The sequence below is a fragment of the Triplophysa rosa genome, linkage group LG2, assembly GCF_024868665.1.
Source record: "Triplophysa rosa linkage group LG2, Trosa_1v2, whole genome shotgun sequence".
Taxonomy (NCBI): Eukaryota; Metazoa; Chordata; class Actinopteri; order Cypriniformes; family Nemacheilidae; genus Triplophysa; species Triplophysa rosa.
Window position 1 is genome coordinate 23,207,937 of NC_079891.1, and position 24,417 is coordinate 23,232,353.

The following is a 24,417-nucleotide window of genomic DNA, read 5'->3' on the forward strand; positions in this document are numbered from 1 at the left end:
CTCTGGGAGAAGGGGAAGCACAGACATATATTCTGCGTCTCCACGCGGTTTACAAGGCGTCTTATTTTCCTTCACGATCGCCGGTAAAACGCCGCAAACTTGAAGCGCGACTGCAGGTGAGTCACCCCGAAACACATTACAAAGGAAGCTCAAATGTTTTTATATACCAATGTTAACTTAACACGAGCTGCTGCATAACGTGAAATGCAACAAAGTCAGCCAAAAGAAACCAGCGCTGTCCTCTACTGATTATAGAAGTGATGAAGTGAGTCAAACTGTACATTCGAACCAAATATGTAACATGTTTGCATGACTAAAGAAATGTAATACAATTTATATAATATGTCTTTTTGAAAGCTATTCTCATTCATTGCTGTCTCAAGCAAAGACAGTGCGCTCTTTCTTCAAATAGGCATGCCATGAGCCAATAGCCTTTGAGTGTGAGCCCTGTCAGAGCGTTTCATTGGTTGAATGAACTGAATGAACACGCCCTACTTAACGAGTCAATTGAGTCAAATGGGATTGAATGAACTGAACATTTCGTTCATGGTCTAATATTCTGTGTTCCAACAATGCAAATCTAGTTGCTGAACTTTTCTGAAAAATAAAGGTAATTACCTGCTTGAATTTCATTCTAAGGTGAAGTAAATTATGTCAAAACAGTTGAATCTTTGTATGGAACATTTAATTACACCAAGTAAATGATTTAAACCATTTAGATTTTAGTAGACTAAATATAATGTATATTTATTCGACTAAAATGTTTTTCATATTTCGTCGACTAAAACTAGACTAAAACTAGAATGATGGGGTTGACTAAAATGTGACTAAAACTAAATCAAAATTTGCTGTCAAAATTAACACTGTTACATACCACACATTCAAGAGTTTTAGCAATGAAGGGGAGGAGTGGTACCGGTCTTTAGTTCTGTAATTCTTTACATGTCTGTGATGATTTTTTTCTCATTTATACATTGAGTGGATGTTGATAAACAGCCAAATCTGCTAAATGAACAATTCAATCGATGCCAATGTGCCAATTGTATGCCAATGTATGTGTCAGAGATCTTTGAATTAACCTTTTCAAACCGGATGTGTCGTCAAAACGTTCAAAAATTTGAATTGCTCCTAAAAGTAGACAAATTGGGCTTTTTGAACATGTATGCTTGTATGTATTATGGTAATCACTTGCGTTTCATCAACCAATTGCAGCAGTTTTCGTGGAGAGCGGCAGAGGGCAGATATGAACAGGGAGTTATGGAGTGCGACAGATCAGAGAGTTTTTTAGCAATTAAACTAATTAAACAGGCAAACAAACATGGCGAAGAGGAAATACACAACATTAGAGGTGATTGGGATGATTTTTTTACAGAAGAGCGAGACTCTTCTGACCCGGAGTCTGCATATTCAGACATCGAAGAGGAATATGCTGTGGGTCTCGATCCAGACGTGGATGGATAAGTAAATTTTGTCTCATGAGAAATGTATGCAAAATAGGCTTAGACTTAGTGTTTCAAAATACAAGTTTTACATATCTTAGTATGTGGTGTGTGCGTATGCCTTCATGCACATGCGTGGATTTGTATGCGTGCATGTGTTCAAAAGTATGCGTGCACATACGCAGTGAAAGTGTATATCTGAGTGTGTTTGTGTGTGTGCATGTGCATGCATATGTTGAAGCATGTGTATTTGTATGTATGCATGTGTGTTTGTGTGTGGATGCACGTGTGATATCTAGGGAGGTGTGTGTGCGCAAGTGTTGGGGCACGTGTATTTCTGTGTGTGCGTATGTGTGTGTGTGCATGCAAGTGTATTTGTGTGTGCATGCCTGTGCTTGCAATTGGACAAGAACCGCTTCAAGACAGCACCACATTTGAGCGAATGGAGTGAAAAGTGCAAAAAAATGCCTGGAGAACTGGGGTCAAAAAAGGCTCCTGAATGAAAACTATGCACATCATTGACGCTAAAAAGACTTTTTTGCATGTACTGCAGTATATTCTTCATGTCTGAAGTGCTAGATTCTTTCGTTCTTTAGCTCTTTGAGAATGTCTGAATAAAAATCAGTAAAAATGTATTTAAGTATTTTTATTTTTGTCTATTTAAATTCTATTTACAAACTCACAACACACAGTAATGGTGAAAAACCTTATTTTATTGAAAAAAAAAACGATACCTTGCACATGATGATAGGACATTGTGTTAGAATTTGACAGTCAAAAAAACAAAATGTGTGAAAACAACATATTTTCCCTTCAGTCTCTAAAGGGCTAAAGGCTGTGGTCTGGTACAGTTTGAGATGAGTTAAAGCTCTGCTGTGCTGTGCTGAACAGCAGGAAAGTGCTTATGTACGGCTCTGAGTGATGACTTTGCTTCTGGCCTTCAGAATTGACACCAGCCTTTGGTGATTGCACTGGATAAAATCACTTTCAGTTTGATGTGATATCTGACATTACATAAGCGATAACTGCTTTGACCGATCCATCCAATTCATAAAATACAACAACTTGCTAACCAACCGCTAAGCGTATTCCCTAAACTATCAAACAATATTACTTTACGTCATCATTACGTCATTAACAGTAACTTTTATTGGAGCAATGTGGAGATGTGGATTTCATGCGAGGGGACCTGCCATAGACATAATAAATACCTGGACGCCGCATTGGTCGCTTTGCTCCGCTGCTGTGATACGTCAACGGCACCGCCATATTAGTGAGGGCAACAGTGCACTAAAAGCCCAGTGTTTAGTGTGGTAACAAAATGTTTATATGCTCTCCTACTTGTAAGTCGCTTTGGATAAAAGTGTCTGCCAAATGAATAATGTAAATGTAAAAGTCCTAACTCAGTCCGGTCAACCACATCTGTAACATCATTCAAAAAACTACTTAAAACCCATCTCTTCTGTGAATACTTGACAGACAAATGATTAAAAAAACCCTCAACTTTCTCTCAACAGGTAGTGGTCTAGCTTTTGCTGAAACTAGTAGCTATTAGCACCTATTGTATTATTGCTCCTGTTTGACATATCGCTTATTTCTCCCTGAACTCTTCATAAGTTGCTTTGGATAAAAGCGTCTGCTAAATGACTAAATGTAAATATAAATGTAAAAGGTTTTTTTTGTGGTTCCTTGCCATCATTAAGTTTGAAAACCTCTACAACACAACATACACAACTAATGGAGCTGGAATACACTACAAGACTTTTAAAATCTGAACAGACATCTTGCAGACTTTTTGAAAGTTTAAGATAGAAACACACTAACTGATCAAATCTGCAGACTGGCACAGACTTTCTGCAACAAGTCTAGACTGAAAATCTGAGCAAAAGTCTTGTAGTGCATTGATGAAGGAACATGTTTTTGTCGTTGCCTGATCTGCACACTTCTTATAGTGATTCGGACACTAAAACACCACAAACAGAGCGTGCAAATACACCACACTATCAGCAATTCCTTCCCTATCTCAGTGTGTTCCAAGGGAGACTGTCACTGTAATAAATGTACTTGGATAAAAGTGTTACCTAAATGACTAATTAGTTATCCAGCGTTCTGCAGAGCAAGATTCATGACATCAAACGCTGCCATCCAAAGAACTGAATGGATGAACAAGAGGAAGTGAGGTAATAGTGTACTGGGATCAGGGTGGCTCACCTGACAGTGGGTTGCAGGAGTTGCTGTGATTACTACATTGGCATGGTTGGCACCCTGTGCTGCTGAACTGCGTGAACCCTGGACGGCAGTTGTCACACTTGTCCCCATGCACCCCTGCCTTGCACGTGCACACGCCTGAACTGTGAGAAAACACAAAGAAGCAGGTATGGAATTAAGACGAGCTGAACAGAGACACTGACAGAATGACTTAATTGTTCTTGCAGCAGCGTTTGAAGTAGCCTTCAAAAGCCATACAGTACATTAAGAGGTTAAAAGCTCTGTCCACATCAAACAACAGGTATCCTTCTGAACCGCCAGAACCTCTTAGTAGACCCACTCTGTGAAAGCTTAAGTAACGTCTATTTAAGATAATGTTGTACACTAGTGTAAAAATAGACTGATCGATGTACAGTATGGTGATCATGTCTCTGAACATGAAGACCTAATTCATTGATTTCTGCCATGGTTTTCTTCCGGTGGTGGGTATCATTAGGGGGTTGGTACTAATAGAATTACATAGAAAATTAGTACATTTGCAAAAACAGATGCAAAAATCATGTTTTTCATTGTGCATTCCAAAATACAGTTAACTAACACAACAAAACAATAAAAACACAATAACATGGTAAAAACATGATTTTTGAACATTTTTAAAAAGGAAGTAATCTGTTTTTGCAAATCAACTTTTCATTTATATTGAAGCGTCCCTGGGTCAGAAAAAGCAGATAATTTCCAGAATACCAAATTTAAAAGTAAAAAAAGCGTAACAAATATAATATAAAAACACCGTGACTGGGACAGTGTAACAAACTATACAGTGTGACAATACAGTTTGTTTTCTCAACTGGAAAAAGTGAAAACATTTGCCCTAGCCTTAGCTGTGAGACAACATGATTAAGATTGTATGCCCTGATTAGTGTGACATCACCTAGGTGGGTGGAGCAAACATCACACAGAAAGTTGACCTTGCAATGCATAAGGTGAGGAAAATATAAAATGAGTTCGATTTCATGGTTGAGGAAGATGAGATAATGCACTTGGATAAACCAGCAGCTTAACTTAAATTTAACAACACGAAAGACAGTAATTCCAACACAGTATCAATGTTACAGTGTGCATATTACTCAAACAACACCAGACAAAAAACAAAAACACAGGAAATCAAACTCAATACAAAACAGGTGTGCCCTAATGAGAAACAATGAATAACCAAGACAACCATTGATAAGCGGGAACTTAGGAACAAAGAGAAAGAAACTAAGACTTTGATAATGAAACTACAACAGACTATTCGTGACATTGTATGAGCTGATGCGTTTCATCTTTAATTCACCCTTTAGCTTTCAGAACTCAAAGCTACCATCCATCTAAATTACTCTGTGTGTGCAATAAAATCTCAATCTCAATTTCCAACTTCTTGGAAAAGCAATGTGGAATAAATTTGATCTTTGTGGGAAATCAAATCACAACATCAGAGTGCTTAAAATAAATACACTCAGCGATGAGAAAACTGATTTAGCTGTTACACAATTCAGTCTTTTGAAGAGCAAATGAGGAACACAGAAAGATAATTTCTTCTGGGAGAGGCTTGGTAAAACTGTGAAAAATATCTGCAATTGTTTCTTTTCAGCACGCATACAGACAGTTTTAATATGGTTTTGACTACTCGCAGTAATTAGACTACTTGTTATTCTGTCTCATGTTGAGCTCACATTTCCTGAGAAGAGGAACCCTGACTCTATGCGTTCTAGATATCCACCCATATACTGAATATTTAAATAATTCAGCACAAAATCCTCAGTAAAAACATGTTAAAAAGCAGGTTTGACAAATTTCAGCCATATATAAAACCCTGTTTTTCATAAAACAAATTGGGGCAGAATCTACTGTACATTTACAATAACACAGACATCCTTCAGGCTGGAGACAGACTTAACCTCAGCATGAGCCCGGCCGCTCTACAAACACACTTTAGGAAGCCAGAGCTATGCATCCATCACACACTCACACGGATGCAAAATCATGCCTCATCACACCCCATATGCACCGATCGCTGACAGGGTAAACAGACACACATGTCCTAAGTGATCGTCTAAACACACTTTGTCACGGACGGTGCTTTGAGAAAGGCACCCCTGAGGTACAGCTTAAGATAAACTGTTCTGCAGCAAGAAAACAACTATGTTGAATGGTTATTAATACAGCTTTATCGGATGCAATCTATTTAAGTGCAGCGTGAGAAAAGAGAACAAGAACGAGCGTGAGAGGAAATTAAGCAAGCATCATGCAGAGTAAGATCCTCTCCAGTCCTTCTATACTTAGAATGAGCATCTCAAAGACCTTTCAGGCAGTCTCTTTGAGCTATAAACTGACATCATGATACTCTACAGCACTAAATCTTTGATGTTTGGCCTTACAGTCTTGTCTACAGAGAACTGAGCGTGTACTGTATCCAAACCATGAAGAGTACAGAGAGAGAAGACTCATTTAACAGCATGCTTCTGGCACGGGCTGGTTTATGTCCTGTGAATTTCAATGGGCACAGTCTGTCTCCACACATAAAGTATGTCTTAAATGCCTAAACTGATTGTTTTAAGTGTAGAACAATTCTGAAAAATATAAAAATATTCAACTAAAAAGGTCTACCGGAAGTTAGGTTTGGGTCACATAACGTTAATGTTGTTGCCGATAAAACCGTCTATAATTTGTAGAGATGCACCTACACTAAATTTTTCCACCGATACCGAGGGGGTGGAACGGTTCACAAAATCCACGGTTCGATTCGTATTACGGTTCTGTGGTCACGGTTTTCGGTTTGATTCGGTATACATAATGTTTTTTCTCTTTTAACACTCCAGAAATACCATACATCAGCACGAAATACTGTATATAGCCTTATAATCCACCATTTACAGTATTTAAAAAAATAAGTTATTCTTAAGGTCATGTCATGTAATCAAAAAACTGAATGAATGAGTCAGCTTGATTTTAGGCAAAGACATATTGTGACATTGACAATCATAAATTAAACCTATAGGTGAGATTCTGATACAGCAAAGGAGGATATGTTCATTTCAACAGGCTTTTCATTTATTTGTAAAAAAAAAAGGTTTACAACTGTTGGCCTCAAATTCTAGCTTAGAACAAAAACACTTATTTGTCAAATTAAAAGAATATGCTTTATTGTCCCCACAGTTACTGCCATTATCTGTGGTTGTTTAAATGCTTGCTCTTTCCTACCCCACAGATCTGAACGTTAGACTGTAAGCAACACTTTTAATCATGGCAGACGGAATACGTTTACTTTAAGTGGTAGGGGAAAAGGAAGCGGGATGTTTCAGGACAATATGCGCTACACACACGTGCTTGCGCTTGTAGTATGACCTCCTGCCGCGCGGACCACATGACTCACCCTGCATTCCAATCCGCATACTATCCGTCCTAATAGTATTCGAAAGTAGAATTAGTATGTCCCAAATCGTAGTATGTTGAAAATAGTATTCCAAAGATTCCCGGATGGTCTACTACTTCAGGTAGAAATTCGAAGTCCAAATTGATGCACACTCTGAAGGTTGATATTACCCACAACTCATTACGAACAATGCACGCGCCTCTTGAACCGTGACAAGGGAATTGAACGGTACAAATTTTTTTTAACTTAAAAATGTGAAAAAATGATTTTATTGGCCGATACCAAAGTCCATTTACAGAAGTCATGTTTGCAATGCCTCTGGGCAGCTATTTACATGATAGTAAGTAAATAGTCTCTCCTCGAATGATGGAAGGCAGATATTTCTAAAATCACTGGCGAATCAAAATTAAACAGCATATTTCCGATCAATGATTAAACCTGACATGGACTGTACCATAACTTTGGTTTGCTAAACTTAAAATCACCTTTTGCGAAGTCGCACAGGCTGGCAAGCACCTCACAAGAGCCCCACCTTGGAGAATCGTCAGCTTTTATCGATTGACAATTGGATCTTTTTACTGGAAGGCGGACTTCCTTCACTAGAGCAGCCATATTGAGCATTGCATTCCTCCCCATTCGTTGTAAAGGCAGTGGAGCATATATATTATTGATATATTACCGATTATTGGCCGATATACCTTTTATATCTTTAAAAATTTGTATAACAATATAATTTTAATAACAACCAGTTATTTAGTAATACAAAACGCATCTTATATCAGCCTTAAGTGCAACACTGTGGCAATTTTAAAACATTGCTCTGTTTGCTTGAGCAGTTAATTTTAGGACATGCCAAAGGCATGAGTTTGGGGTAGGGTGACCTTTTTATGTAACATTGGAAAAGTGTTGAAAACGTCACAATTACGTCATGGCGCTAGCTGGAGGCAAAACAAAGGGAAAACTGGAGGCGGCCAATACAAACCAGCACAGATTCGGCTACATAAGGAGTTTAAAATATCATCTTGTTGTGTTGTTTAGTCCCACAATCGACAGAATACAGACTCCAATATGATATTTTAACACATACCTGCTGCCATTGCCAAACAAAAATAATGACGACAGCTGTAGTAGTTAAACACAATAAACAAGCAGACAGAACAGAAACGATCATCAAAAATGCTTGCGTTTCACTTTATAACACTTAAGATAAAAAAACTACTGTATTTTGTTGGTGTGGATTATGATTTGTGCCTAAAAATATCTCTCATATGCCCAAATCAGAAACTGGGGAACAAGGTTATTTTTCACGTAGCGTTAACTTTTGAACGCATAGGGTATGGAAGCTTACTTTGTTAGTTATATAACAAGCAGTTAACTATTGGCCAGAAACTATAAACATAAAGGAAACTGTTTGTCATCTCTTTTTCTTTAGTTGTCACAAGTGCATAGTTTCTGGCTGATAGTTAACTGCTAGTTGTATAACTAACAAAGTTAGCTAGCTTACCGTTCAAAAAAGTTAACGTTCAAAAGTTAACGCTACGTGAAAAATAACCTTGTTCCCCAGTTTCTGACTTGGGCATACATGAGATATTTTTAGAAACAAATCATAATCCACACCAACAAAAGACAGTAGTTTTTAATCTTACGTGTTATGAAGTGAAACATATGATCGTTTCTGTTCAGTCCGCTCATTTTATTGTGTTTAACTACAGCTGTCGTCAGTGTTTTTGTTTGGCAATGGCAGCAGGTGTGTGTTAAAATATCAAATTGGAGACTGTATTCTGTCGATTGTGGCACTACACAACACAACAAGATGATATTTCAACAAGAACTCCTTATGTAGCCGCCTCCAGTTTTGCCTCCAGCTAATGCCGGGACGTAAGCGTGACGTCGGCCGTAAAGTGGTCTATACGCGCTCAGTTTATCCTTACTACACACGCTTGGTTTCTCTGTCTGTTAGGTGTAGATGTCAGGCCACTTAACTGGAGGTAATCCTGTCAGTTCGTCCCTGGATCCATTGAATGAGCACGTACAGGTCGGCCAGGTCCTTGCGTTAAAGTTAACTTTTTCAAAAACAATCGCGGTCCTAGACAGCTAGTGACCTTACATGTTCAAATTTAATCCGATTTATTCTAGTCATTGTCAAAAAGCAAACAAACAAAACGTGCTAACTGGCGTTAGTAATGCGGTCAGGGGGATCGTTCTGCCTCCACCTATAAGCTCCGACCACAAAAACACGTCAAAATGTTTACTAACAGTAAAGGCGTCTATGCATGCAGTGCTGTTTAATGTAATACACTGCAGCTCTAAACCTATAACAACCACTAAGGTGATATTTTCCTACCGGACCAAGAGAAAACAACATTAAAAATGCAGAATCACACCTTACAGGCCTGCAAAAAACTCCACACTTGCCCTGAAGGTGTAAGGATGTTTCCATGACGACAAGTTAAAATGACCCTGCTGTGATTACAGTGAGAGTCTGTTATAATAACCAGGGCAACAATCCCACACAAAGACGAGCATTAAATATGCTGGCGAAGCAAATGTTCAACATTTTGTAAACTGTGCAGCATTTTTGTACTTGTCAAGATTAATTAAGGAAGCGCTTTTGCAATTTGTGAAAACGCTGATCGCACAGCACAGTTTCAAAAGAAGACCGAAATTCACGCAATTATTGGTAAATGCTGATATGGTCACACTTAAAATGGTCACAACAAGTCAAAAGGGTCTTATTCATGAAAGACGGGCAGAACAAATTTCTGTTTAAATTGTTAATAAATCCATTCAAATGTAAATTTGCCCACGGAATTGAAAGTGACAATTTATGTAAGGACGGTTTTACGCACCATTTACACTGGAATTTGTTCTGCTCATGTCTCATGAATTAGGGCCCAATGTATTTTGTAAGTCAAATACTGTATACAAATATGGGATGTACAGGCATGTAAAATGCTTATTTTGCAGGACGGCTATAGCTTTGTACATTCAAACAATTGCAAAAACATTTGAAGAACAAGAAGCTTTTTATGTGTGTGCATTGATGCTTTGTATACACTTCAATCAAATACTTTGAAAAAAATCTGTATATAGAATAATACCTTAATTTTTGTAGAGAAGAAACACAAATGTGTGTGGCACTGGCCAGTAAGCTGTTTTAGCTGGTATTCATGTACATTTTGCTAAGATTCATTCTGCTACTTCCTCTTGGACTATTTAAGGATAGTGTGGTTTGAGGCCTGGGTGGTTTTGAACTTCTAATGTATAACCCAGTTTCATTTAATGGGTCAATTTCTATATTACCAATAAGAGGGTATACATTCGGGTATAAATTATACATAAAGATATACAAGTTGTGCATGGGAATCAAAATTATTCCATGACTTTGGGAGTGCTAGTGTCATGCTCTTCCATATGGGAACACCAATTAATACCCCAAGAAATATTAAAACAAAATTCCTCATAGCATGTCATGAATTTCAGTCTTTCCGTTTCTTTCTGTGTTATTTTAGGTTTTAACCAAACTGAGTGAACAGTTACAGGCAGGCCACAAATGGGTTATTGCAATATTTGGGTATTTCCTGGTCTGCTTTTGTTTCTAATTCTGTCAGGGAAATACTTTAAAACATCAGTCAGCTCTCTTTTGATACTTCAAATTAAAATTACCAGTACTGGTATTTATGTAATAACCACTGTTCAATACCTGTTAATTTCTTATTCATTCCAGTGCTCAAATTGAATCACGTCTTATGGGGGGACCTCAACCACTAGAGATTTTTTATGGGGAACCAAAAATGACAATTAGACAATACTAAATATTTTATTTTTCATTCAGTTCAAGTATCCAGGTAAAAATGACCCTAAAAAACAATATGAAACTTTATATTTTAGAGTGCAAGTGGGAATTTATTAGCATACATTATTTCACTTTATAAGCGAGACACTACACCAGTACACAACATCATGCGCTTACATTTTTAAAGAGACATGACACCTAAGTCGCCTAAAAACAGACTTATTAATTATTGTAAATAATTATTCACAATATTTACTGTATCTTATCTGCACAAATTGAAAAACATCATTATTAATTAGATTTATTTTTTTAGGGACCCCCTTAAGTTAATTATTTACTAGTTATAGGGGATGCCTTATGGGGGTCCCAGATCCCCCAGCCCCCCTCAATTCGAGCACTGATTGTGTCACTGCCTCTATCCTGCCACAATATCTTATAAAAAAGCTTATATTTGTTCTTTGACATAATGCATATGGGTAGCAGTCATTTAGTAAAACATGCTTAGCTTGCTGGAGATAGAAAAATGATGTGTCCTCATTCACTTGGATATTTTGGGACATGTTCCTGATGGAACAACTGTGTTTTGCTTCAACTATTAAAGATAGTCAGCTAGAGTTAAATTAGTTTTCTTTTAAGAGATTATTGACAAGGTTCTAACACCTCAAGCATATACATGTTCTAGCCTAGCCTTCAGATCTGAAGTACGTAACGTGCTCAAATCTCCGAACCACAACCTAAAGCCAAAGTCTGTTTGTCCAAAGAAAAGCAAACACCACCATTCAGCAGAAGCTCATGTCGAGTAACTGGAAGTGATGGATACAGCCCTAAATGCAATAGCCCCACCTTGAAAAAACAAAAATCAGCAGAATTAAAAAATGCCTGTTTTCATAGTGAAAATACTGATTGGGTGGAGGGCACCGGGAGAGGTGACTGAACAAAGACACACTGTGCTTAGAGCAAAGCTGGAGACTGTTAATAACCCCTCCTGACTACAGGCCAGAGCCAGTGAAAGTGGAGAACTCTTTTTCGGAAAGGGACGAGTGATAAGCAGGAAAGTATCAAAAAGATTCACAGACGATCCAAATGAGATTTTCAGATTTTATTAACATTTCTTTAATATTCATTCTCTATAAATAACAGTGCATTAATTTGAGCTCTTTTTACCAAATGGAATTCTAGACATTTTTCCCTAAAAAACAGCCTTGGAAGTTGGAAATGTAAAAAGTAAACTCGAAGTTGACATTAATATTGATGCTGGTCCCTGAGTGAGTATGAGTGTCTACTGTATAAATCGTCACTGTTCCAGTTCTGCCTTCTAGTTCTGCTGTCTGCTCTTAGGGCTCTGCTGACTGGAGGAGGCGGCTGTCAATCATCATTAAGGGTGTCGCCTCTGCAGCCAATCCGATGTCGCCCTGCTGTTTAAAGATCTTTCGGCATGGCGTGCTGGGAGTGTGTGTGTGTTCAGGTGTTTTGAATTGCAACCTGTGTTTAGCATTTGTACCCTTTCAGGGCTCGACATTAACGCTTGTCCGCTTGTCCGTGGCAAGTGAATGTTTTGTATGGGCAAGTGAGAGATAATTTTACTTGCCCGACTGGACAAGTAACTTGAAAAAAGAATAACAACAGTGCGACATATATGTAGAATAATAGGAATATGTACATTAGACACAGCTGTGTGTTTGTGTGTAGTGCGTTTGTCGTGGTGGTGCTTGTTGTGTGTGACAATAATCAATGGCGCACCGCATGGAGTCCATGTAACTAGATGCGGAGCTGAATCCTGTTATTTAAATGTGATCTGGCTGTTCTGCGTGTCTGAGTGAATTACGTGCACAGTTTAACATACAACATGAGTGATGGTCGAGTATTTGTCTGCGTCTGCACTGTATGAGGATGTGAACACATGAACTTCATCGCCAGTCAGAGTTGATCTGAGAGTTTATTTTACGAGCGTTTTACTGTTTCAGTGAAGCTATCTGCAAACAAGCGTCTTCCCGATGACCCGTCAAAATAAAAGTCCCTTTAAATTGAACACTCAGACAAAAAATACCGTGGTGTACTATAGTATTTGCTTTTGAAAATTGTAGTGCCCTTGTAGTGAATTGATAAACACTGTATACTATAGTAAAGTTCAAAAACACTATAGCATCTAAGAATTTTAGTGCAGTTTACTATAGTATACTACAGTAATTTATGTGGACAAATATACCACTGTTGTATAGTTAAAAAGGAAAAATACACAATTGAGAAATATTCAAACAAATTTAGGTAATCTAAAAATGATACGGCCCTAATTTATTCATCTGTATGTAACATTAATGTCTTTTATCAGTTACCTGTGTATTCATGATGAACTGCACTTGCATATTTTTTTAATGATGACAACAGATGATTTATACTCCTAGTTTGGCCTGTGCTCAGGGCCGGATTATCCAATGGGCATTATCGGCACCGGTGTTGTGCCGAGAAATGCACCCCTGCCAGATTATGCACCTCCTTCTATAACACGCTGTCCGATTGGCTAATTCTAACCCCTCCCCACACCTAATCCTAACCCCTCCCCTAACACCTAATCCTCACCCTAACCATTGTGGGGAGGGAGGGTGCATAATCTGGCAGGGGTGCATTTCTAGGCACAACACCGGCCCAGGGGCCCATGCGCGCTTGGGGCCCATGAAAGGGGGAGAACATTTCACATAACATTGCTATCGCTATATTCATTCTGCCGTGTGCCTCTGGCCCGCACACACGCAAGTGTGCATAAAACAGTGTCTCTAACGTACGCAAGTCTGTCTCTTGATTTAGTAACTTTTACAAGCCCTTTAGCAGCTTTTGTTCAGGAGAAGCACAAAGCGAAATATCCAGCGACCTTCCGATAAAGCTTTCATTCATTGGGAAAATGTCGCATGTGCTGTCCAGCGAGCGCAAGGTCTCACTTTCCCCGCGTGGAGGGATCGTCTCAGTCAGCGACAGGAAGAAGCAGCACATTCGACAGGTGACTCCTGAATGAAATAAGTACAAAACAGCGTTTCCAACAACCTGTCACTGTTATCGACTGTTTGAATGTATAAACATGAACACATTTCGTCTGTAAATATACATATGGTTACCTAGACAGAGACTGTTTGAAAAAATATAGCCAAAATCGACGCTTTTTATGGTGATTCGTTAGAAGATGTCGAGTTTAGTTAGAAAGGTGAAACTGAAAATATGTAAATGAAAACAGCTTTATTGTTGTAAATATAATCTATAGGCTAAATTAGAATACCCTCACGTTTGTTTTTAAAATCTCAAAAGATAAAAGTTTTTTTACATGTATTTGGTGGTGTTTCTTCGCCAATAATGAATTTTGATATAATGTTGATCAGGTCTAACTGCCTTACTTACTAAAACAATATATGTGATAAAATAATTATTAATAGTCTTTAAAAGTGTATCAGGAACGAAATGTTTTAATTTTAGGTCAGATCTACCATGCGTTTCCATTGTGCCAATCGTAGCACGCTCAGAAATGACCACTTGAAAGATTTCGAGTTCGAACGAGTTGTGGGGCTGTTTTGAAGGAGGAAAACGGGTAGGTTTTACGCAAACTATGTCATATCAAAGTGGCATAATAATGATTTCACTGGAGCCATGGGTAACCATACTGTATCGTGTTCTTTTTGGCGCGATGCAGAAAATGCAGACAGAAGCGCGGAATGCAGGCATAAAACAAAAAAGTAGATAATGATCTAAAGCTACATACAGTTATGTTAAAAACTACTTAATAATAATTGTCAATATGTTCATATTTAAAATGCATGAAAAACGGATTTACGTTATTTGATGGCATAATGAGCTGTAAATGCGGTGAATGGATTTTAAGCAAACTCAATAAAACTGAGATGACAATGTCTCAGATTTTAGATTCACAGAACTTTGAAATGTCTTTGATTATAATGTTTAAAACAAAAAAAGCACTTGAATAAATATGATTGCTTAGCACTGTTATCTGTGTGTCCTAGCAGAGTTTGCGCAGATTCCTCAGACGGAGTTATTGTTCACAGACATTGAGCCAATTTTCATCCGAGCATAACGCTTGCATTTCCTCAACAAGAACTTGTAAAATAATATTAACATCATAATCACATGCGGACTCGAGTGTTTAGCCTATGTATGTTCTATAAATTAGCTAATTTGGGCAGTATGCTTTATTAGCGGCTTTTTCATTCGCTCTGCGCGAGATCAAATGTGTTCTGTACTTTTTGTCCATTGCTTTCTATTTGCTTTTTTGTTTACACACATGTTGCTCTTCTTTATAAATAATAAAAACATGATATAATGTAGGCTATCTTGTTGATATTCTATAGGCCTACCCTAATTATAATTTGTAGGCTACTTAAATTGCGTTTTTAAGCTTTAATGAATTGTTGTTAAATATTTTAAGTTTCATGACTTAAGTGTAATAGACACACTTTTAGTAAAATTTGATATAAAAGTTCAATTAAATTGTAGTAATCAAATTAAGAGTCCAAAAAAACAGACTTAAAGGAGAAAATAAAATGGATTTTGTAGGCTACATATTTTAAGCCCAGGCACAGACCAGCCAAAGCAAACAAATGCTCATCGCGTCACTTCTCGCAGCTGCTAAAACGATCCAGTCAGGGTTGGCTCATCAGCAAATGCAGAAATTGTCACTTGGTTCTGTATTTCTAGTCATGTGGCAGGATCGGGACGGAGCCCTTAGGTTCTATGTGAGAAAGCCATGAGTTGTTTGTTATGACATCTCATGTGTTTTCTCGTGTCTTGTCATTGGCTCCGCCCCTCTCGTTTCATGTATTGCTTCCCTGCCGTGTCTTATGTTTCCCACCTGCCCTCGTCAATTATCCTTCGTTTGTCTTCCCTTTAAATTGCCCTCATGTTTCATTGTCTTGTGCTCTTGGATTGTGTATGTATGTGCTGATGTTCTTTGTGTGCGTTTTCCTCGAGTTCCTGCCTTGTCCTGCTTTGTCTTGCCCGTGTTAGTTAGTTTGAGTTTTTGATTATTGTTAGTTCTCATTCTGCCCCATTGTGGGAAGTTTTTGTTTATCTTTTATAGTCTTCTGTTATAGTTTTGTTTCCCCCCATCGAGGGTTTATGTTTCTGTTTAGTGTTTAAATAAAATCTGTTAACCCCTTCACTGCCGCTGCCTGCATCTGGGTTCTTCCACCTCTCATTCATGACAGAATCCAAGAGCCACTTCTGAACTCAGTAGGCAGCAGGTATGGAGTCGAACAGGGAAGTTAGGAGCCACCTGGCTCATGTCCTGTTCAGCTTCCGCGAGAGGGGGACCCCCGTGAAGGACTTCGTCATGGACTTCCTGTCCACCGTGCGCTACTCGGGGGTTCACCGAGGCAGCGTTGAAGGTTATCTTCAACAGCTGCCTCAATGAACCCTTCGAGCCAGCAGAGATGCGCCGGTTGAGACCCCTGGGCTTCGTGGACCAACTCCAACTCACGATGAATCGTGAGGAACCCAGGGGAATGTCCATGGCGGAGCCTCTCACGGGGCTGGCGACCATCCCTGAGGACAGCCCCTTGCAGGTCGGGGTTTTGGGTGTGGCCACACCGTCCACCTCAACTCCTGCAGCCTTGCCTCCAGCCAACTTCGGTGGCAAGCGGGGGAGGCGAGTGTCTTGGGGGTCCTCGTCGGAGGCCTCCAACCCCGAGCCTGCCGTGCCCTTCACCTCCTTCCTTCAGCCGACCACCAGACGGGTGGTTCGGCTGAAGAAGTGGCAACGGAGGGGGGTGTCCAGTCCGGTGTCCAGTCCGGTGCAGCCGGTGTCCAGTCCTGTCCAGTCGGGGATCCAGCCGGTGTCCAGTCCGGTGCAGCCGGCGTCCGGGCCAGTGTCCAGTCTGGCGTCCAGTCCAGTGCAGCTGGCGTCCAGTCAAAACCGCCCCCCCACAAAAATAATGGGCTAAATGTCGTCATAATAATAGTAATTATTATTATTATAATAATAATAAATTATTTGTTATTATAATATAATTGAAAACGCATGTCACTGAATTGGGATAATCGGTAATCTCATGAATGTATATTTGTTTTGTCTAGTAAATCACCAATAAAAATTTATAGAATGTATGTCACTGAAAGTCAAGCAACAGATTTGATTGGCCAGTTGGAATATTACCATAATTTCCCAAAGAGCAAAAACGATGTGAAGTAGAATGTTTGAACTTAGTTTCAATACTCTCCTAAATGCATTAAAAAACTTAAAAGCTTCTTAGATTCACCTTACTTAAATAGAAAATTGTAGGTGTGTAATTGTGTGTAAGTTTATAGGCCTAAATGTGTGTGCTATTGTGTGCTCCATTAGAGGTATAATACAAGGTTTGTCATTAATAATTTGTGTTCATAATTAGGCAAATGAAAACAATACAATCTTCTTACAAGAATAAACACATATTATAAACAATGTAGAAATTATTGGATGTATTTATTTTTTAGTATCTTGAAAAAGTCCAAGCAGTGTACATTTTGGGCTCAGATATTAGATGATTAGATAAATGGATAATTAATATTCTACCCAAAGATGATTACAATAAGACTGAGTTTATGTCTGACATAAACATTTCTGCATCATAAATAGAGTTAAATGTAATGTTTATTTTAGCTTCTGTCATTAGAATGGAAGTGAATATATTGAAAATATTTTCCTCGCAAAGGCTTACAAAGAAGTATTTCATGCAAAATTCTGTCAGCTGACGTCAAGGTAATAAGGTAACAGAGCTTTCAAGTGACAGAGGCGCCGATCCCAAATTTTATTCAAGTGGTAAAGCTCGATCTTTTCTCCACGGCCTTGGCTCTACAGCGAGCACCCTCTCATTTTATTTGATAGTGTGTTTTGGTGTGTTTGCCCCACTGCGCATATCTATTGGCATATGACATCAAAGCACCGCGAAAATGATTCAAAAGTGTATGGAGCATTTTGATCTCCAATCTCTCTCGCGTTAAATTCCGATCGGTCTGTGCAACTCAAGATGTCAAATGCACATTTTCTTTCCACGGATGACTATATGTTAGTGGGGTAATTCCAGCGTTATGGATGTGACAACTGCAGTCAAAACTTCAAGTTTAAATTCCCAGAAAATTAATTTGTTACCAATATATTGAACCATCTGTTTATATTTTTCTACAGCCCTAACAATAGAGTGCAGACATCAGAGAAAAATCTGTATATGCATGAGTTTTCTGTTTAAAAAAAGGAAAAATTAATGCATTATGGACGTGACAAAAAAGACACACATTTTTGGGAGACAGGAAGCTTTGTTGAAATTCTGTGAATTAAAATGCACAAACCAAAAGCAATAACACGCAACAAATGGAGAAGGGATGGCTCTTTATATAACATGAAATATTGATTTTGTTTTACAACCACAATCAGAGACTTCAAATGGATATCGGATATTGTACTCCGAGATATCAGTAGATTCGGCTGCAAAATTCATCAACTTCATACAAAACAGCCACACTGCAAATTATATGGTTTCACATATTATTAATGTGTAACCAGCGTGTGCGTTCAAAGAGACCGTGACGGAGTGGCGGCGTTTGCGCGGATAATCTCGCGTTCATTGTACTTTCAAGGATCTGCTATAGAGGTGCGCGAATATGCTCGCTTTGCGGCGCGTTTAGAGAGCAAATATGCTCGCTTTCTGTGTACTTTTAAAGATGCGCATGTGGCGCGTTTAGAGCGCGGATATCGCGTTCAGTGACTGAGCAGGTCTTCCCACAGGCAAATGAGTCTGAGACGCGAGATTGTCTCTCAGGACACGGGCAAGAAAGCGAGGAAAAATGCATCAACTAGAGAGGCTTGCCTTTTAAGGTAGGACGTAAACAATCAGATAAACGCTATTCGAATGCTGCAAGCACAATAACAGTGTGGCGATCTGTATATCCCTATGATATCGACGTTCTCATAATTTGTTATTATTTAATAGTGTTAGTAATTTATAAAATTTTATAGGACAAAATAATTTGTACAAATATTATGATATTTAAACAGATCACAACATGTCATCTGCATCTGTGATACATGATTCAATATCACGTGCTTAAAACTGTCCAACACGCCCGTAACAAATTATTATGGTTGTTCAGAGCAAATAAGTGAGATGAATTGTTGTTTAAAATCATCAACATACATATTTGGCTTTGTATATTAAGTTTCAAGTTATTTGTATTTGTAATTATTATATGACATAAACTTAAACTTTAAAACGTTATGGACGTGACACAGCAGTGAGGCGTTGTGACATCCTAATTATAGCCATTATAAATTCACAAGGCAGTAATAGTAAGACAGAGTGAGTGTATTAATTTTTCAGACATGCCTTTGTCTTTCTGCAAAATGCCTTATTTAAACAAAGTACAAAAAAGGGAGCCTTTGATCCCTCTTCAGAAAGCATGAAAAATGGTTGGTGGAAAATGCAATTTTGGCATTGTTGTATACCTGATGTGGGTGGGAAATTTTTACTTAAGTACATTAATACAATATAAAGCAGGCCTAAATGGACAAATTAAAAATGATTTTGTTCTTTTAGTAGAAACTTTATTTTTTCATGGTAAGGTTGACATTTTCATGGAATTGCTGTGGTAAATTTCTATAACACATTACTTTTAAAAACTTGTGCGCATTGCTCTGGAAAAATTAAGCCTCCAACATCCTACATGAGGTTGTCGAACTTATCAGTTTGAGCACCCAGCAGATAGGCTACATAAATCGTCGCAATGCTTGTACAAACACATATTACTAGCAGCACATTTATACGCCTCTAACCTGAATGTAGCCTATACAGGACGAACTGCGTTCAGTATAGAATGCCATTTTGTGTTTGCGCTTGCTGTAATCACTGTTTGGATTTCATAATGTTTCAGAACAGCTAATAGTTTCCTTTATTCGTTTTCTACCAAAAAAAGAAAGATTACCCAATTAATTTCTTCGACTCTCCATGGCCTTTTAGTGGACTGTTTGAACTGTTTTGTTCACACGCGATGTGACGAGGACTCAGCTGTCGCATTTTCTCGTAGTGGTCCAAACGTTTTGGAGAATAAGAACTTATTGATATGTTTTTCGATAATTGGTTGCAGAGAAGAACAGTGTTCGGGGTGAATAGGCAGGATTTTGGGTGCACGTCACGACCACTGTGCGCTAGTGCTCAACTGCTGAACATGCTATGATAGGCTGAAATTATCAAGTGGAGTGTGCGTGTCTGGTCAAACACTTTTACGGTAACATTAAAACCACAGTTTGCACCCTAGCTGTTCCTGATGCAGATCGTAATATTTTGCAGGTAAATGTTTAATCTTGTCTTGCCTGGATATTTGGTGTAAACTTGCGAACGCCCCCAAAGAACACCTGAAAACCCCCCTTTCAAAAATCTTGCTTCCAACGCCCCCCCGACGTTCTCTGAATGCCCCCGTTGAGAAACACTGATCTAGAGGGTGACTGTTTAATCCATGTAAGATTAAAGTCTGCTGGGTGCTCTGCATTAATGACTCAGCGACAGGTTTGTGCTGATTTGAAGGGAAGCGGCTCTTCATAAAGATGAACAGGACAGTGAGTGAATAAATTGGAGCCGAGCCATTTATCAACGCGCAGCCCACAGACGGGATTAGCCATTCTCTCAGTCTAGTTTCTCAGCCTCTGACTTCTGGCGAGACATCTGAGCAACTTCAATCCTGTCACATTCAGACAGCTACCAGACTTGAACGGGAGGAAAGTTAAGACTTTTCTTTCCTCCCATCGAATATAAACCCATTCCAATTTGGAATCAGAATCGAAGGCTAGGAATCGGATCGGAATCAAAAGGAATAGGAATCGGATACTTGAGATTAAAATTTGAATTCCTTTTATCAATTCCTGTGTGCATATTTTCAGAAAATTATCAATATTTTTTACTATAGTAAGCATTGTTTAACTACAGAATTTGCATTAATACACAGGAATCACAAATTAACCATAGTTTCATTGTAGTAACTGCAGTTTAACCATGATGAACACAAAAACGTTCTGAGTATTTCACAATCTGCTCAGTTACTGGGATTTTCACGCACAACCATTTCTAGGGTTTACAAAGAATGGTGTGAAAAGGGAAAAACATCCAGTATGCGGCAGTCCTGTGGGCGAAAATGCCTTGTTGATGCTAGAGGTCAGAGGAGAATGGGCCGACTGATTCAAGCTGATAGAAGAGCAACTTTGACTGAAATAACCACTCGTTACAACCGAGGTATGCAGCAAAGCATTTGTGAAGCCACAACACGCACAACCTTGAGGCAGATGGGCTACAACAGCAGAAGACCCCACCGGGTACCACTCATCTCCACTACAAATAGGAAAAAGAGGCTACAATTTGCACGAGCTCACCAAAATTGGACAGTTGAAGACTGGAAAAATGTTGCCTGGTCTGATGAGTCTCGATTTCTGTTGAGACATTCAAATGGTAGAGTCAGAATTTGGCGTAAACAGAATGAGAACATGGATCCATCATGCCTTGTTACCACTGTGCAGGCTGGTGGTGGTGGTGTAATGGTGTGGGGGATGTTTTCTTGGCACACTTTAGGCCCCTTAGTGCCAATTGGGCATCGTTTAAATGCCACGGCCTTCCTGAGCATTGTTTCTGACCATGTCCATCCCTTTATGACCACCATGTACCCATCCTCTAATGGCTACTTCCAGCAGGATAATGCACCATGTCACAAAGCTCGAATCATTTCAAATTGGTTTCTTGAACATGACAATGAGTTCACTGTACTAGAATGGCCCCCACAGTCACCAGATCTCAACCCGATAGAACATCTTTGGGATGTGGTGGAACGGGAGCTTCGTGCCCTGGATGTGCATCCCACAAATCTCCATCAACTGCAAGATGCTATCCTATCAATATGGGCCAACATTTCTAAAGAATGCTTTCAGCACCTTGTTGAATCAATGCCACGTAGAATTAAGGCAGTTCTGAAGGCGAAAGGGGGTCAAACACCGTATTAGTATGGTGTTCCTAATAATCCTTTAGGTGAGTGTAAGTCAATAAGCAGGCTAAATGACCATACAGGTGGATATCTAAATGTATAACTTCAACTGTGGAATTGAAACTGGGAATCGATAAGCAGAATCAGAATTGGAATCGATAAAATTGAAATGATTCCCGAACCTAAAACCCACCAACTTTATAATAAACCCAACCATCCAGATTTTGGTTACTTTGGCGAGCATCCCAGTTTTGCCTGGCTGTGATAATGCCACACAGCAGGCCTAACTAACCCCCCCTCAAAAGCAAGTGATATCAGCAGCAAAGTCATAGCATCGTATCCGAATAAAACAGTAATGAAAATGACAAATGGAAAAAAGCAAAAAGTTGTAAGGACTCTGTCCTTCCTGTTACGAGTTCTCATGCTCATTGGACGGAGTTGTGACAGAACCACGTCTTGCGGGTTTATGTTGCATTTTGTGTGGAGACACGTGGCTTTGTTGTCACTTTCACCGCGTGTCATCCTGTCTTGTCTCTCAGCCCCGCCTCCTGTCTCCCGTAATCTTACCTTGAGTGTTAATCCCAGTCACCTGCCCGTCACCTCCCGTATGTAATTATCCTTCATTAGTTTTCCCTCATATAATGCCCCTTTGTTCTCTGTCTGTTGCCGGTTTGTTGTCTAACACGTTGTCTTCGCTTCATCGTGTCTTTGTAGAAGTAAGTCTCAACCTATCCTTGTGTCACTCGTTCCCTCAAGTTTATTCCCCCACGTGGGAAGTGTTTATTTTGTGTTTTTGTATCATTACCTGTTTTCCCTCTCATGGGATTTTGTTTCATGTGTTTTTTTTTGTTTAAATAAAGACCTTTCTGTTGTATCTCTCGTCTTCGATTGGGTTCTGTCATACCGTTCCGTGACAGAACAAACCGGCCAAAGAAGAACCCAGTGGACGAGAGATCAACATTATGCGGTGGCCGTGTGCTTCTAACCGGGAGTGGTGGAGTTCCATTGCCTCCCAATCCCACGCCGGAGATGGGCCATTCCCGGCTCAAGGCCATCGTCCCCTGCAGGACTACGCCCGGGAGCTAGAGGCGAGGAGGGGTACCTTCCCTGAGGTGCTGGTGAGTGCCTATCTGGTGGCCGGGATGGATAATCCTCCACCCCTAGCTGAACGGGAGGAGTTGATTTATCTTCCATTCTCTCGGTTGGTGGATCAGCTGCACTCTCGAGAAGAGCGGCTACATGGCGTCTCTTCCAGCTGCCCCCGGGACTCCTCCCGTTTCAGCCTGGGTACCTTCCCGGAGGACCACGTCCTGGTCACTGGGGCCGTGGGCCTCTCAGTCCCGTCCCTCCCAGCATCCTCAGGTCGGGGCCCTCCCAGCCTCCGTGGAAGGCATGGGAGAAGGGAGTCATGGGACTCCCTATCTGACTCTTCAGGCGCGGAGATGGCTTCCCCACCATCCGCACCCCTGCAGCCAGCCACGTGCTCAGTGGTCCGACCCCGGAAGAAGAGGGGGTTGCTGCTTTTTCCGCCGGCACCTCAGCCAGCATTTCAGCCACCGGTGCAGCCGGGATCCAGTCCGGCCCAGCAGCCGGGATCCAGTCGGCCCAGCAGCCGGCATTCCAGCCAGCGTCCAGTCCGGTGCAGCCGGGGTCCAGTCCTTTGCAGCCGGGATCCAGTCCGGCCCAGCAGCCGGCGAACCAACCAGGGCCCCAGCCGGTTCCACCTGGTTCACGCAAGGCCCGACCGGTCTTATCTGGCCCTCCCAAGACTCCTCCCACTGTCCCACCCTTGTTTAGTGGCCCCAAGTTTTGGCCTCATGTTGTCCCACCCCCCCTCCCTTGTTTGCTATTTTTGATGGCCCACCCCAATCCCATTTTGGCCTCTCTCATGTTCCCCCTAGTCTGCTCTGTGCTTCGTCTCTGGTGTCTGTCTTTGTGCCTCTCTGTTTTGGCCCGCTGAGGTTTCACCCTTGGGACGCCGTGAGGCGTCTCTTGAGGCAGGGGTTCTGTCAGGACTCTGTCCTTCCTGTTACGAGTTCTCATGCTCATTGGACGGAGTCGTGACAGAACCACGTCTTGCGGGTTTATGTTGCGTTTTGTGTGGAGACACGTGGCTTTGTTGTCACTTTCGCCGCGTGTCATCCTGTCTTGTCTCTCAGCCCCGCCTCCTGTCTCCCGTAATCTTACTTTGAGTGTTAATCCCAGTCACCTGCCCATCACCTCCCGTATGTAATTATCCTTCGTTAGTTTTCCCTCATATAATGCCCCCTTTGTTCTCTGTCTGTTGCCAGTTTGTTGTCTAACACGTTGTCTTTGCTTCATCGTGTCTTTGTAGAAGTAAGTCTCAACCTATCCTTGTGTCACTCCTTCCCTCAAGTTTATTTCCCCACGTGGGAAGTGTTTATTTTGTGTTTTTGTATCATTACCTGTTTTCCCCCTCATGGGATTTTGTTTCATGTGTTTTTTTTGTTTAAATAAAGACCTTTCTGTTGTATCTCTCGTCTGCGATTGGGTTCTGTCATACCGTTCCGTGACAAAAGTAATCTTGTGCTCTATATAGTTGCTATAAGGGG

General features: G+C 40.2%; 2 protein-coding genes across 2 annotated transcripts in view; one reads left to right on the top strand and one right to left on the bottom strand.

Moving 5' to 3' along the window:
* Positions 1 to 24,417, top strand: part of LOC130570032 (uncharacterized) — a 185,139-nt gene that overhangs the window by 68,333 nt on the left and 92,389 nt on the right. The window lies entirely within an intron of this gene.
* si:dkey-220k22.1 (multiple epidermal growth factor-like domains protein 9) overlaps positions 1 to 24,417 on the bottom strand; it is a 90,690-nt gene that overhangs the window by 23,750 nt on the left and 42,523 nt on the right. The window contains exon 3 of the mRNA XM_057359731.1: positions 3,651 to 3,790. Coding sequence (XP_057215714.1) covers positions 3,651 to 3,790 — 140 coding nt within the window. The remainder of the gene's footprint in view (positions 1 to 3,650; positions 3,791 to 24,417) is intronic.